The 15065-nt window shown below is 27.7% G+C and overlaps 2 protein-coding genes across 2 annotated transcripts; both read left to right on the forward strand.

The window, feature by feature from the left end:
• Positions 1 to 2300: 2300 nt before the first annotated feature.
• LOC111912405 (squamosa promoter-binding protein 1) lies at positions 2301 to 5986 on the forward strand. Its single transcript, XM_023908141.3, has 2 exons — positions 2301 to 2612; positions 5619 to 5986. The coding sequence occupies exons 1-2, from the start codon at positions 2308 to 2310 to the stop codon at positions 5734 to 5736; spliced, it is 423 nt and encodes a 140-aa protein (XP_023763909.1). The 5' UTR covers positions 2301 to 2307; the 3' UTR covers positions 5737 to 5986.
• Positions 5987 to 9587: 3601 nt separating this feature from the next.
• Positions 9588 to 12870, forward strand: LOC111912407 (squamosa promoter-binding protein 1). The gene is made up of 2 exons (XM_023908143.3): positions 9588 to 9986; positions 12071 to 12870. Exons 1-2 carry the CDS (start codon positions 9682 to 9684, stop codon positions 12186 to 12188), a joined length of 423 nt encoding a protein of 140 aa, XP_023763911.1. The 5' UTR covers positions 9588 to 9681; the 3' UTR covers positions 12189 to 12870.
• Positions 12871 to 15065: the final 2195 nt, after the last annotated feature.

Below are 15065 nucleotides of genomic sequence, written 5' to 3' on the forward strand. Positions count from 1 at the left end.
TATCTCCGGTTTGAAAAGACATAACAAAGAGAAAAAAACTGTGTCTCAAACGAAAAAACACGCGCCATAACACGTCATAACGCGCCATGGCGCGCCATATCACACTTTGCCATGCGTTACGCCTAACAGCAACGTTATGAAGCTTTTCGTAACGGCGAAGCCACGCCTCACGCCATGGCGCGCCTTGGCGCGCCTTTTAGAACACTGATACTAGGTGTGAAACCCGTATATTATACGGGTTAATTAAAACATAATGTTAAATAGTAACGATTAAATGAAAAGTTTATCTGAATTTGAAAAATGAAATAAGTGAAAATTATGAAAAAAAAAACATGCAAAAAATAAATTAATTAAAATTATGCGTTTAATTGTTAGACCCGTGTACTAAACGAGTTATTATAATAAAATGTTAAATACAAAGGTTTAAAATGTAAATTTATTTGAAATTGAAATTGAAATTGAAATTTTAAATTTCAAATTTGAAATTAATAGTTATTATAGTAGGTTTAATTTATAGAAACTAAATTAATGATATAGTGGAAATGAATAATGAAGTAATTGACAAGTGCAAAATAAATATATTTCAAAATTATGACAAAATGACATGTGGCCAATTAAATGAGAGAATGACAAGTGGCAATAACATTTTCATTTATTAGAGTAGATGATCAAATAAATAATCTCTTTTTTAATTTACTTTTTATAATATATCTTTGGTTGTAATTAACTTTTATGGTGTGCTTGATAACGTCAATTTGCATCGAATGATATGAAAAAAAGTTACCATTGTACTTTCACTAATTTGTGTATTACAACATCCTACTTTTTTTTTACATTACAACATTGTAAATTAAAAAATCTATCACGTTATAGTAAAACAATCTGAATAGAAAGCAAATTTTATAGCAATTGATAGGTTTTTTTAAAGTGTAATGTCCTAATAGGAAATTTGGAAATTACAATGTCATAATATGGAAGTTTTTTCAAGTGTAATGCCTTGATAAGAAACTTCTTTGCAAGTATAATGTGGTAATAAAATGCATGAAAGTAGAATGTTATAATACATATATGAAATTACGTTGTCATTTCTTGAATTTTTCCTTCAATAAAATAGAATATAGTATTATTTAAAAGAAGTTAAAACACAAACTAGCTCGCTTGTCACAATAGGATGCCAAAAGAAAAAGGAATACAAACATTTATTCTAGTATGAAGATAGTGGAAGACACAAAAAAATTGCTCACATGCCAAAAAAAGGATGTTTATGTAGTTCAAAAAATAGAGAATAATAAAGATATTTATTCTAGGACAATGATAGTGAAAGACTTATCATCAAATTATTCTACCCAAATATAGCAATCACATCAAAATCCAAACACACTTCCACTACTACATAGGTATACTAAGAAATTTATATTAAATACAGTGTTGTAATAAAAAGAAATGAAAGTAGTATGCTATAATACACAAACAAATGAAAGTAGTTTACTATTTCATGAATTTTTCCTTTACGAAAATAGGGTTTGTTATTACTTATCGAAAGTTAAAACACAAAATAGCTCATTGATGTAGTTTACAAGAAGGAATATTCATTACTATATTAATGTACGATTTTTCAAATATAATGTCCTAATAAGATAGAATTTAAAGTACAAGACTATAATTGATTTTTCAAAAGTTATAATAGAAATAAATCAAGTAGTAAACTATCATACACAATAATTAAATGTAAGTTTCTATTTCTTGATTTTAATTCCAATACAATAATAGGATATAATAATATAAGCCATAAATCATTAAACCAATAGTAGGCTTGTAGCAATTTCCATAAAATACAAAGCAAATTTCACTACAATATAACACATATAATGTCCTAATTAGAAAAAATCAATAGTATCATGCTATAACTTTGGTAGAATTTTCAAAGTAGAGTGCCTTAACAAGAAACGTTTTTTTCTAAATACAACTTTGTAATAGAAAGAAGCAAGAGTAATATGCTTTAGTACACAAATAAATGAAAAAGTACATTGCTTCTTCTTGAAATTCTCCATTACAAAAAATAGAATATACTATTGTTTAAATGGAGCTAAACTACAACAAGCTCATACGACAAAATAAGATGTCGATATAATTCTTTTTAAAAAAGAAAGAAAAATGCAAACATTTATTCTAGAGCAGAGACAATGAGAGACTTACCATCAATTATTCCTCCACATGGAATCCGAACATCGGAATCACTTATTCCTATTCCAAAGCTTCACTTTCTTGTTCTCTCTATATAAAGAGTAAAGACCCCCTCTCAAGGGAATGAGAAGAAGAAAATCCAAATCCAATATGGATGACAAGTTTACTAACGACATCATGGAAGAATGGGAAATGGATGATGACATGGCATTCGTAGATGATGGGCGGAAGAAGGCGGCAATGGGTGGAAAGAGGGGTTCCGGTAGTGGTGGGCCCACACAACCGGTTTGCCAGGTGGCAAATTGCACAACCGATATGACAAGATCCAAAGCGTATCACCGGAGGCATAAAGTATGTGAGGTTCATGCAAAGGCTCCAATTGTTGTTATCGGTGGACGTCAACAGCGATTCTGTCAGCAATGCAGCAGGTAAACAAACTCTTAACTCTTAATTTGTTGTGTTGTGCTATTTTTTTTTACTTAATGGCCTTAATGGGTTAAGAACTTAAAGGGTTGTTTCTTTTTTACTTAATAAATTTACAATGACTTAATGGGTTAAGTGAGAGGACAAAAGCTGGTGTTACCAATTCAGACACTCCAGTTTGTTGTTTAAATTTGTTGATTTCTCGCAATTTTTTGTTTAAAAGTGTTTTAATATGTTTATTATGCTGCAAATTTATTGTATAAACTTGTGAAATACATTAAATAGAATGAAACGTTGAGAAGGATAGAATGGTTATTTACTCTTATTTAAACATTTTATTCACTAAAAAAAGGTAAAATATTTGTTCATACGTAACTTTATCTATAACTTTATCCGAGCAATAGAATTACACAAAGTTTATTGTTTAAATTTGTTAATTTCTCGCAACTTGTTGTTTCAAAGTGGTTTAATATGTTTGATATGTTGCAAATTGATTGTATAAACTTATTAAATACGTTAATTAGAATGAAACGTTGAGAATGGTGAAATGGTTATTTACTATTATTCAAACATTTATTCACTACAAACAAGATAAAATCTTTGTTCATACGTAACTTTATCCATAACTTTAAGCGAAATAATTACCTGAAGTGTTTTTGTTTAAATTTGTTGATTTCTCACGATTTTTTGTTTCAAAGTGGTTGAATATGTTTGATATGTTGCAAATTTATTGAATAAACTTGTTTAATACGTTAAATAGAGCTCTCATTCAAACATTTTATTCACTACAAAAAAAAAAAAAAAAAAAAAAAAAAAAAAAAGATAAAAGATAAAATCTTTGTTCATACGTAATTTTATCCAAGCGATAGAATTCCATAAAGTTTATAGTTTAAAAGTGTTGATTTCTCGCAATTTTTTATTTCAAAGTGGTTTAATGTAAATTTATTGAATAAACTTATTAAATACGTTAAATAGAATGACACGTTGAGAAGGGTAGAATGGTTATTTGCTCTCATTCAAACATTTTATTCACCACAAAAAAAAAAATAAATAAAATTGTTTATACGTAATTTTATCCAAGCGATAGAAGTCCACAAAGTTTATAGTTTAAATTTGTTGATTTCTCGTAATTTTTTTTCAAAGTGGTTTATTGCAAATTTATTGAATAAACTTGTTAAATACGTTAAATATAATGAAACGTTGAGAATGATAGAATGGTTATTTGCTCTTATTCAAACATTTTATGCACTACAAAAAAAAAAGATAAAATCTTTGTTCATAAGTAACTTTATCCAAGTAATAGAATTCCATGAAGTTTATTGTTTAAATTTGTTGATTTCTCGTAATTTTTTGTTTCAAGTGGTTAAATATGTTTAATATGTTCCAAATTTATTGTATAAACTTGTTAAATACGTTAAATGAAATGTTGAGAAGGGTATAATGGTTATTTACTCTTATTCAAACATTTTATTTACTACCAAAAAAAACATAAAATCTTTGTTCATACGTCACTTTATCCAAGCGATAGAATTCCATGAAGTTTATTGTTTAAATTTGTTGATTTCTCACAATTTTTTGTTTAAAAGTGGTTGAATATGTTTGATATGTTGCAAATTTATTGAATAAACTTGTTAAATAGAATAAAACATTGAGAATCGTAGAATGGTTATTTGCTTTCATTCAAACATTTTATTCACTACAAAAGCAAAAAAAATAATAAAAATAAAAATAAAAGATAAAATGTTTGTTCATACGTAATTTTATCCAAGCGATAGAATTCCACAAAGTTTATAGTTTAAATGTGTTGATTTCTTGCAATTTTTTATTTCAAAGTGATTTAATGTAAAATCATTGAATAAACTTGTTAAATATGTTAAATAGAATGAAACGTTGAGAATGATAGAATGTTTATTTGCTCTCATTCAAGCATTTTATTCACCACCAAAAAAAAAACCTTTTTTCGTATGTAATTTTATCCGAGCGATAGAATTCCACAAAGTTTATAGTTTAAATTTGTTGATTTCTCGCAATTTTTTGTTTCAAAGTAGTTTATTGCAAATTTATTAAATAAACTTGTTAAATACGTTAAATAGAATGAAACGTGGAGAATGGTAGAATGGTTATTTGCTCTTACTCAAACATTTTTATTCACTACGAAACAAAGATAAAATCTTTGTTCATAAGTAACTTTATACAAGTGATAGAATTCCATGAAGTTTATTGTTTAAATTTGTTGATTTCTCGCAATTTTTTGTTACAAAGTGGTTAAATATGTTTGAAAGTGGTTAAATATGTTTGATATGTTGCAAATTTATTGTATAAACTTGTTAAATACCTTAAATAAAATGAAATGTTGAGAAGGGTATAATGGTTATTTACTCTTATTCAAACATTTTTTTACTACAAAAAAAAAAAACATAAAATCTTTGTTCATACGTAACTTTATCCAAGCGATAGAATTTAATGAAATTTATTGTTTAAATTTGTTGATTTCTTGCAATTTTTTGTTTCAAAGTGGTTTAATATGTTTGATATGTTGCAAATTTATTGTATAAACTTCTTAAATACGTTAAATAGAATGAAACGTTGAGAAGGGTAGAACAATAATTTACTCTTACTCAAACATTTTATTCACTACAAAAAAGATAAAATCTTTGTTCATACGTAACTTTATCCAAGACATATCACCGTCTATTCAGCCGTTTTATCCACACACCAGACTTCATGTGAAAAAAAAATTCTTATTTAATTTTCTCCGGAAAAATAATGTTTAAAAACTATTTGAAAAAATGATAACAAACTTAGATAAATTGAAAGAAAAATTACATAAGTGAAAATTTGTATAAAATGCTAGGACTTAATGCCTTGATGGGAAACACCTACTAATATACATTTAATCTGATAAGTTGTGTATGAGTGTTTCTTTAAACATAATACGAAAATCCTTATTCCATTCCTAAAAACTTGATGATGGAATGGAATGGAATAACTGATTCCGATATGGTTTTCAGGTTTCATGACTTAACGGAATTTGATGATGCGAAAAGGAGTTGTCGCAGACGATTGGCAGGACATAATGAACGAAGGCGTAAAAGCTCCTACGAATCGTATGGAGAAAGTTCCGGATGATAAATCAAAAAAATAATAAATTAATTATAAAAAAACACTCCAAGGAAGCATAATAAATCACCAATCTCGTTTCAAATAAGATAATAACTATATTGAGTAACAGCTCTCTCTCTTCTGTCAGTCCTCCTTTGGACTATGTTAACTAATTAAGGGTATTTATGTCTTTATCCACTAGAGCGTTATGTAGTTCGGCGTTGTATAAATTCACTGGATTGCTAATAAAGTAAACATGGTTTACATGTTTTTATTATCTACTGTGGGTTAAATGCAAGAAACAACAACGTACGTTCATTGGTTTGTGGATTAAAAAAAAACGTATAAAATCAAACATGGTTTCTTTAGAAAGAAGACAAAGTTACTTTTAGAGATATATGTAAGAATGTCCTATTGAATAATTGAAAATGAAAGAAACCTCTACTTTATAAAGGTATCTCAACAACCAACAATTTAATAGATTTAATACACAACTAACTAATAAGTTAATAGATCATGAATGATATTAACGAATTTAGCTACTTATGAGAAAAAGATACATATCACAGTCTCCTACAAGGTCTTGACACCTCATGAAGCTTTCACTGCTCTTTTCCCCTCCCATTTCATAGAAAAAATGAGCAAAAACTACATGCTTTTCATCGATCCTATACAACTTTTATAAAATCCTATTTTCATTTTATACTTTGAAAAATCTACCCAATTATAGCAATGTCATTGGAATACAAAGAAATTTTCTTTATAATGCTATAATTAGGTAGATTTTCAAATGCACAATATCTTAATGAGAATAAAATTGAAAGTACTGGACTACTGGTTTAGGGAAATTTAAGGATATTGTTGTAAATAAATAGCTACCTACTTTCAATGATTTGTAATTTTGTTTATTATAACATCATACTTTGAATAATCTACCTAATTATAGCAATGTCATCCATAGCAAAGCAATCTTTATTGATAAAATTGGATATATTTTCCAAAGTGTAACATCCTAATAAAAAAAAACTGAAAATACAATGCTACAAATGGGTAGATTTCCAAAATATAATTGCCTTCATAATAAAAATACTAGATTGAATGTACAATGTTGTAATAGAAAGGAATGAAAGTAGGATGTTGTGTTACACAGATATGCCCATTAAATAAAATGTTATGTAAATAAATAATGTTTAGAAATATTTGAGAAATTGATAGCAAACTTTTAGAAAATGTAAGGAAAATATAAATGAGGACAAATTTGTAAGAGGTTAAAACTATCATTTCTCTCACCTTTACATATCAAGTCTTCCTTTCAGCGTTAAGTAAAAAACATTCATATTTAGATAGCAGATTAAGTCCCTTAAATAAAAAAATAAAAAAATAAAAAATAAAATAAATACATGGATTTCAATTGATGTAAAGATAATAAATATACAAAATTTTCAACACCAGTGAAATGGAATGAATATATAGATACCTCACATTTGGTCCTAATTTATGGCAAGAAAAAGTGACATAGTTTTGCTTTCAACAGGTCATGACAATAACATCATTTTCAATAAGGGCAAATTGGTCCAGTCGCTTTTATATTTTCCGATGGGCATAAAAAGGTTGGAATATGAGGTACAATGGTCAAATAAATAGTTTTGGTAGTAGAGTTATTTGTTAACTCTAATATTCTATATCATCAAATAAATAATCTCTTTTTTAATTTACTTTTTATAATATATCTTTGGTTGTAATTACCTTTTATGGTGTGTTTGATAACATCAGTTTGCATCAAATGGTTATATGAAGAAAAAAAAATAGCAATGCATTTTCATTGATTTGTGTATTACAGCATCGTGCTTTTTATTTAACATTACAACACTGTAAATTGAAAAAACTATCGAATTATAGTAAAACCATCCGAATAAAAAGCTAATTTCATAGCAATTGGTAGGGGTTTTTTAAAGTATAATGTCCTAATAGGAAATTTGAAAAGTACAATGCCATAATATGGTAGTTTTTTTAAAAGTGCAATGCCTTGATAAGAAACTTTTTGAAAGTACAATATGGTATAAAAAGAAAAAAAGTAGAATATTATAATACATATATGAAAGTACGTTGCCATTTCTTGAATTTTTCCATCAATAAGATAGAATATAGTATTATTTAAAGGAAGTTAAAACACAAACTAGCTCACTTGTCACAATAGGATGCCAAAAGGAAAAAGAATACAAACATTTATTCTAGTATGAAGATAGTGGAAGACACAAAAATGGCTCATATGCCAAAAAAGGATGTTTATGTAGTTCAAAAAAAAGAGAATAATAAAGATATTTATTCTAGAACAATGATCTTACCATCAAATTATTCTACCCAAATATAGCAATCACATCAAAACCCAAACACACTTCCACTGCTATATAGATATACTAAGAAATTTATATTAAATACAGTGTTGTAATAAAAAAAGAATTGAAAGTAGTATGCTATAATACACAAATAAATGAAAGTAGTTTATTATTTCATGCATTTTTCCTTTACGAAAATAGGGTTTGTTATTACTTATAGAAAGTTAAAACACAAAATAGCTCATTGATGTAGTTTACAAGAAGGAATTTTCCTTACTATATTTATGTATGTTTTTCAAAATATAATGTCCAAATAAGAAAGAATTTAAAGTACAAGACTATAATTGATTTTGCAAAAGTTGTAATAGAAATAAATCAAGTAGTAAACTATCATACACAAATAATTAAAAGTAAGTTGCTATTTCTTGATTTTTATTCTAATATGATAATAAGATATAATAATAATATAAGCCATAAATTATTAAACCAATTGTAGCAATGTCCATAAAATACAAAGCAATTTTCACTACAATATAAGAAATATAATGTATTAATAAGAAAAAATCAATAGTATCATGCTATAGCTAATTTCAAAGTAGGGGTGTGCAAAAAAACCGCAAAACCGAAAAACCGAGCCGAACTAGTCGATCCGAAACCGAAACATAAAAAAACCGAAACCGAAAAAACCGGATATCAACGGGTCGGTTTTGGTTTGGATACTTAGGTATCCGCGGATAACCAAACCGAACCGTTTGATATATATATATATATATATATATATATATATATATATATATATATATATATATATATATATATATATATATATATATATATATAATATTATTCATTTTCATTGAACTTTTAGCCATATCCCAAACAAAAATCATGATCGGGTATTCCAATTTTACACTTCTACGTTATGTTTTCTTCTATTTTTATTTTTATATTTATTATACCAATTATATTGTATGTTATTTGACCTTTATTATGTTTTTATAATTCTTTTGACTTAGTAATATTTAGAAAGAAATTGTTGGAATGATGTTTGTAATTTTAATTGTATTTGAATTTTTATATTTAGCGGGTACCCGTGAACCGAACCATGGTTATCCGCCTTTATACGGTTCGGTTCGGTTCGGTTTTTTTGCTAATTCGGTTCGGTTTCGGTTAGTGCACATGAAGTACCCGCCCCGTGATGACGGTTCACAATTTTATTACTATCCGAACCGAACCGCCCCGTTAACACCCCTATTAAAGCAGAGTACCTTAACAAGAAACTTTTTTTTCTAAATACAACTTTGTAATTGAAAGAAGTAGAGTAGTATGCTTTAGTACACAAATAAATAAAAGTACATAGCTACTTCTTGAAATTTCTTTTATAAATTTAAAATATACTATTGTTTAAATGGAGCTACACTACAAACAAGCTCATACCACAAAATAAGATGTCGATATAATTCTTTTTAATAAAGAAAGAAAAATGCAAACATTTATTCTAGAGCAGAGACAATGAGAGACTTGCCATCAATTATTCCTCCACATGGAATCCGAACATCGGAATCACTTATTCCTATTCCAAAGCTTCACTTTCTTGTTCTCTCTATATAAAGAGTAAAGACCCTCTTTCAAGGGAATGAGAAGAAGAAAATCCAAATCCAACATGGATGACAAGTTTACTAACGACATCATGGAAGAATGGGAAATGGATGATGACATGGCATTCGTAGATGATGGGCGGAAGAAAGCAGCAATGGGTGGAAAGAGGGGTTCCGGTAGTGGTGGGCCCACACAACCGGTTTGCCACGTGGCAAATTGCACAACCGATATGACAAGATCCAAAGCATATCACCGGAGGCATAAAGTATGTGAGGTTCATGCAAAGGCTCCAATTGTTGTTATCGGTGTACGTCAACAGCGATTCTGTCAGCAATGTAGCAGGTAAACAAACTCTTAACTCTTAATTTGTTGTGTTGTGTTGTTTTCTTTTTTACTTAATGGCCTTAATGGGTTAAGAACTTAAAGGGTTGTTTCTTTTTTACTTAATAAATTTACAATGACTTAATGGGTTAAGTGAGAGGACAGAAGTTGGTTTTACCAATTCAGACACTCCAGTTTGTTGTTTAAATTTGTTATTTCTCGTAATTTTTTGTTTCAAAGTGTTTTAATATGTTTATTATGCTGCAAACTTATTGTATAAACTTGTGAAATACATTAAATAGAATGAAACATTGAGAATGATAGAATGGTTATTTACTCTTATTTATACATTTTATTCGTTACAAAAAATATAAAATATTTGTTCGTACGTAACTTCATCCGAGCGATAGAATTACATGAAGTTTATTGTTTATGTTAATTTCTCGCAACTTTTTGTTTCAAAGTGGTTTAATATGTTTGATACGTTGCAAATTTATTGTATAAACTTGTTAAATACATTAATTAGAATGAAACGTTGAGAATGGTGGAATGGTTATTTACTATTATTCAAACATTAATTCACTACAAAAAAAATAAAATCTTTGTTCATACGTAACTTTATCCATAACTTTAAGCGAAATAACTACCTGAAGTTTATTGTTTAAATTTGTTGATTTCTCACGATTTTTTGTTTTAAAGGGGTTGAATATGTTTGATATGTTGCAAATTTATTGAATAAACTTGTTAAATACGCTAAATAGAATGAAACGTTGAGAAGGGCAGAATGGTTATTTGCTCTCATCCAAACATTTTATTCACTACAAAAATAAAAATAAAAATAATAAATAAATAAAAGATAAAATCTTTCTTCATTTATCCAAGTGCTAGAATTCCACAAAGTTTATAGTTTAACTGTGTTGATTTCTCGCAATTTTTTGTTTCAAAGTGGTTTAACTAAATTTATTGAATAAACTTGTTAAATATGTTAAATAGAATGAAACGTTGAGAATGGTAGAATGGTTATTTGCTCTCATTCAAACATTTTATTCACCACAAAAATAAATAAATAAATAAATAATATTTGTTATACGTGATTTTATCCAAGCAATAGAATTCCACAAAGTTTATAGTTTAAATTTGTTGATTTCTCGCAAATTTTTGTTTCAAAGTGTTTTAATGCAAATTGATTGAATAAACTTGTTAAATACATTAAATAGAATGAAACATTGAGAAGGGTAGAACGGTTATTTGTTGTTACTCAAACATTTTATTCAATACAAAAAAATATATGTAACCTGATCCAAGTAATAGAATTCCATGAACTTTGTTGTTTAAATTTGTTGATTTCTCGCAATTTTTTGTTTTAAAGTGGTTAAATATGTTTGATATATTGCAAATTTATTGTATAAACTTGTTAAATATGTTAAATAAAATGAAATGTTGAGAAGGGTATAATGGTTAGTTACTCTTATTCAAACATTTTATTTACTACAAAAAAAACATACAATCTTTGTCCATACGTAACTTTATCCAAGCGATAGAATTCCATGAAGTTTATTGTTTAATTTTGTTGATTTTGTTGATTTCTTGCAATTTTTTGTTTCAAAGTGGTTTAATATGTTTGATATGTTAGCAAATTTATTGTATAAACTTGTTAAATACGTTAAATAGAAAGAAACATTGAGAAGGGTAGAACAATAATTTATTCTTACTCAAACATTTTATTCACTATGAAAAAGATAAAATCTGTGTTCTTTATCCAAAATATATCACCGTCTATTCAGTCACTTTATCCACACACAAGGCTTCATTGTAAAAAAAAATAACTTTTTTCTTATTTAATTTTCTCCAGAAAAATGATGTTTAAATAATATTTGAAAAAAGGACAGCAAACATAGAGAAATTGAAAGAAAAAGTACATGAGTGAAAATTTGTAAAAAAAAGCTAGGACTTAATGCCTTGATGGGAAACCCCTACTAATATACATTTAATATGATAAGTTGTATATGAGTGTTTTTTTTCGCGTAATACGAAAATCTTTATTCCATTCCTACAAACATGATGATGGAATGGAATGGAATGACTGATTCCGATATAAATTTCAGGTTTCATGACCTAACGGAATTTGATGATGCAAAAAAGAGTTGTCGCAGGCAATTGGCTGGACATAATGAACGAAGGCGTAAAAGCTCCTACGAACCGTATGGGGAAAGTTCCGAATGATAAATAAATAAATAATAAATTTAAAAAATAAAAAATAAAAAAAAAAAAAAGCACTCCAAGGAATCATTATAAATCACCAAACCTCGTTTCAAATAAGATAAGAGTAAATTACACGAATAGTCCCTATGGTTTAGGGTAATTTGCGTGTTTGATCCATAACTTATTTTTTTAACTCGGAAGGTTCCTCCTGTTTGTTTTTGTTACGCACTTGGTCCCTGTCTTACCTACAAAAAACTATTTTGCTCTTGATTTTTTAATTTATTTAAATAAACATACTTTCAACTCCATCCTCATCACCTTACCTTACCTACCGCATCATTTTTTCATATTTAAATAATAGTCTTTTTAGGTAAGACAGGGACCAAACGCGTAACGAAAACAAACAATAAGGACCAAGCGCGTAACAAAAACAAACAGTATGGACTTTCCGAGTTAAAAAAATAAGTTTGGGACCAAACACGCAAATTACCCCAAGTCATAGGGACCATTCATGTAATTTACTCATAAGATAATAACTATATCGAGTAACATGCTCTCCCTCTCTCCTCTGTCAGTCCTCTTTTTGGACTATGTTAACTAATTAGGGGTATTTGTTTTTATCGACTGGAGCTTTATGTATTTCGGCGTTGTATAAATTCACTGGATTGTTAATAAAGTAAACATGGTTTACATGTTTTTATTATCTAGTATGGGTTAAATGCAAGAAACATCACTCAACGTTCATTGGTTTGTGGATTAAAAAAAAAAACATATAAATGCAAACATGGTTTCTTTAGAAAGAAGACAAAGTTACTTTTAGAGATACATGCTAAGAATGTTCTATTGAATGATTGAAAATGAAAGAAACCTCAACTTTATAAAAGTATCTCAACAACCAACAATTTAATAGATTTAATACACAACTAACTAATAAGTTAATAGATCATGAATGACATTAAGGAATTTAGTTAGTTATGAGAAAAAGATACATATCATAATCTCATACAAGGTCTTGACACCTGATGAAGCTTTCACTGCTATTTTCCCCTCTCATTTCATAGAAAAAATGAGCTAAAACTACATGCTTTTCATCGATCCTATACAACTTTTATAAAATCCTACTTTCATTTTATAATTTGAAAAATCTACCCAATTATAGCAAATGTCATTGGAATACAAAGCAATTTTCTTTCAAACTACAATGTCTTGTTGAAAAAAAAAAAATTGAAAGTACAATGCTATAATTAGGTAGATTTCAAATGCACAACATCTTGATGAGAAAAAATTGAAAATTACAATGTTTTAATAGAAATAAATGATGAAAGAAAGTATGTTGTTGTTTCTTGCATTTATCCCTTTTGATTATTTGCAAAGAAAGAGAATAGTGAATAGTAATTGGATTAATAGCCAACACATGACCAAATGGAATCTTTGATTTCTAAAGTCAACTTGTCCTCCAAAAGAATGAGGTTCATGTTTTAACATTTCTAGATTCTTGTGCATGCATGCAACTTTTATTTCATTTTATTACAGATGTCATTTAAATACAAAACAATTTTCACTGATATAATATGAAACGAAACTGAAAGTACAATCTATTAATTGTGTAGATTTTAAAAAGTACTAAGCTTTAATTAGAAAAAAGTTTGAAGTTATATGTTTTATGTTTTAGTAGAAAGAAATTAGAAGTAGGATGCTATAATACACAAACATATCAAATTAAATTGCTATCTCTTGCATTTAACCCTTGTATATTGGGCACCATATGAACTATCAACATAAGAAGTTACTTTGTCATGCAATTTTTAAAGAGTAAATTACACGAATGGTCCCTATGGTTTGGGCAATTTGCACGTTTGGTCCCTAACTTATTTTTTTTTTTTTAAATCAAGGTCAAAATAGTCTTTTAGTTAAGACAAGGACAAAACGCGCAATAAAAACAAACTGTAGGGACCTTCCGAGTTAAAAAAATAAGTTAGGGACCAAACATACAAATTATCCCAAACCATAGGGACCACTCGTGTAATTTACTCATTTTTAAAAGATTATGAAGATACATGTTATCTGCTCATTTTAATATTCAGATTCAATTTTTTCACTTGCATATAAAGATGTAATAATCCAACAGGATGCACAAAATTTTTGAACCATAACTATACAGCATAACTGCATGCTTAAGCATTTGGTACTCCCTTATTTTTCTTATTAGGACATTGTGTACTTTAAAAATTTACACATTTATAGCATTATAATTCCATTTATTTTTTCTTATTAAGACATTATGCTTTAGCAATTTATAGCAGTTAAAATTGCTTTGTAATTGAATGGTATTACTAAAAAAAGTAGATTTTTCAAAGTACAATTTTGTTATAGAAAAATGAAAGTAGGATGCTATAACAAACATAAATAAATGAAATCACGTTACTATTTCTTGCATTTATCCCTTAACAAATATTCCTTTAGATAAGTTAGCCACAAAAAAAGAAAAAAAAAAAAAAAAAAAAAGATGGAATTTAAGCGTATCAATCATTGAGCTCTTTGAATCATATGAATACACAATGCCTTCAAGCAATATCTAAATCAGAATCCCTCCTTAAAATCTATTGATAAATAAAAATAAATAAATAAAATAAAAAAGATTTAAAGATGTTGATGAATAAAAGCAATGTGGAGAAAGTAGGTTGCTATTTCTTGCATTCTCAATCACATATGATCCTGAATAGTTTTGAAGCTGCTTCAAAACTAACTATTGCTCTATAAAAGAAAAAAATTACAAAAGGGCACAAGCTTCAGTGTGTGGCTTGTTTTTTTCCCCATTAAAAAATGATGTGTAAATAAATAATGTTTAAAAGTATTTGAGAAAATGATGGGAAATTTGAGGAAATAGAAGGAAAGTAT

Source organism: Lactuca sativa, chromosome 1, assembly GCF_002870075.4.
Source record: "Lactuca sativa cultivar Salinas chromosome 1, Lsat_Salinas_v11, whole genome shotgun sequence".
NCBI lineage: Eukaryota > Viridiplantae > Streptophyta > Magnoliopsida > Asterales > Asteraceae > Lactuca > Lactuca sativa.

Excerpts from the sequence above, each read along its gene's own strand:
- LOC111912405 (XM_023908141.3), top strand. The coding sequence starts at position 2,308 with ATGAGAAGAAGAAAATCCAAATCCAATATGGATGACAAGTTTACTAAC. Across the intron at positions 2,613-5,618 it reads TTCTGTCAGCAATGCAGCAG|GTTTCATGACTTAACGGAAT; the intron begins GTAAACAAACTC and ends TATGGTTTTCAG.
- LOC111912407 (XM_023908143.3), top strand. The coding sequence starts at position 9,682 with ATGAGAAGAAGAAAATCCAAATCCAACATGGATGACAAGTTTACTAAC. Across the intron at positions 9,987-12,070 it reads TTCTGTCAGCAATGTAGCAG|GTTTCATGACCTAACGGAAT; the intron begins GTAAACAAACTC and ends TATAAATTTCAG.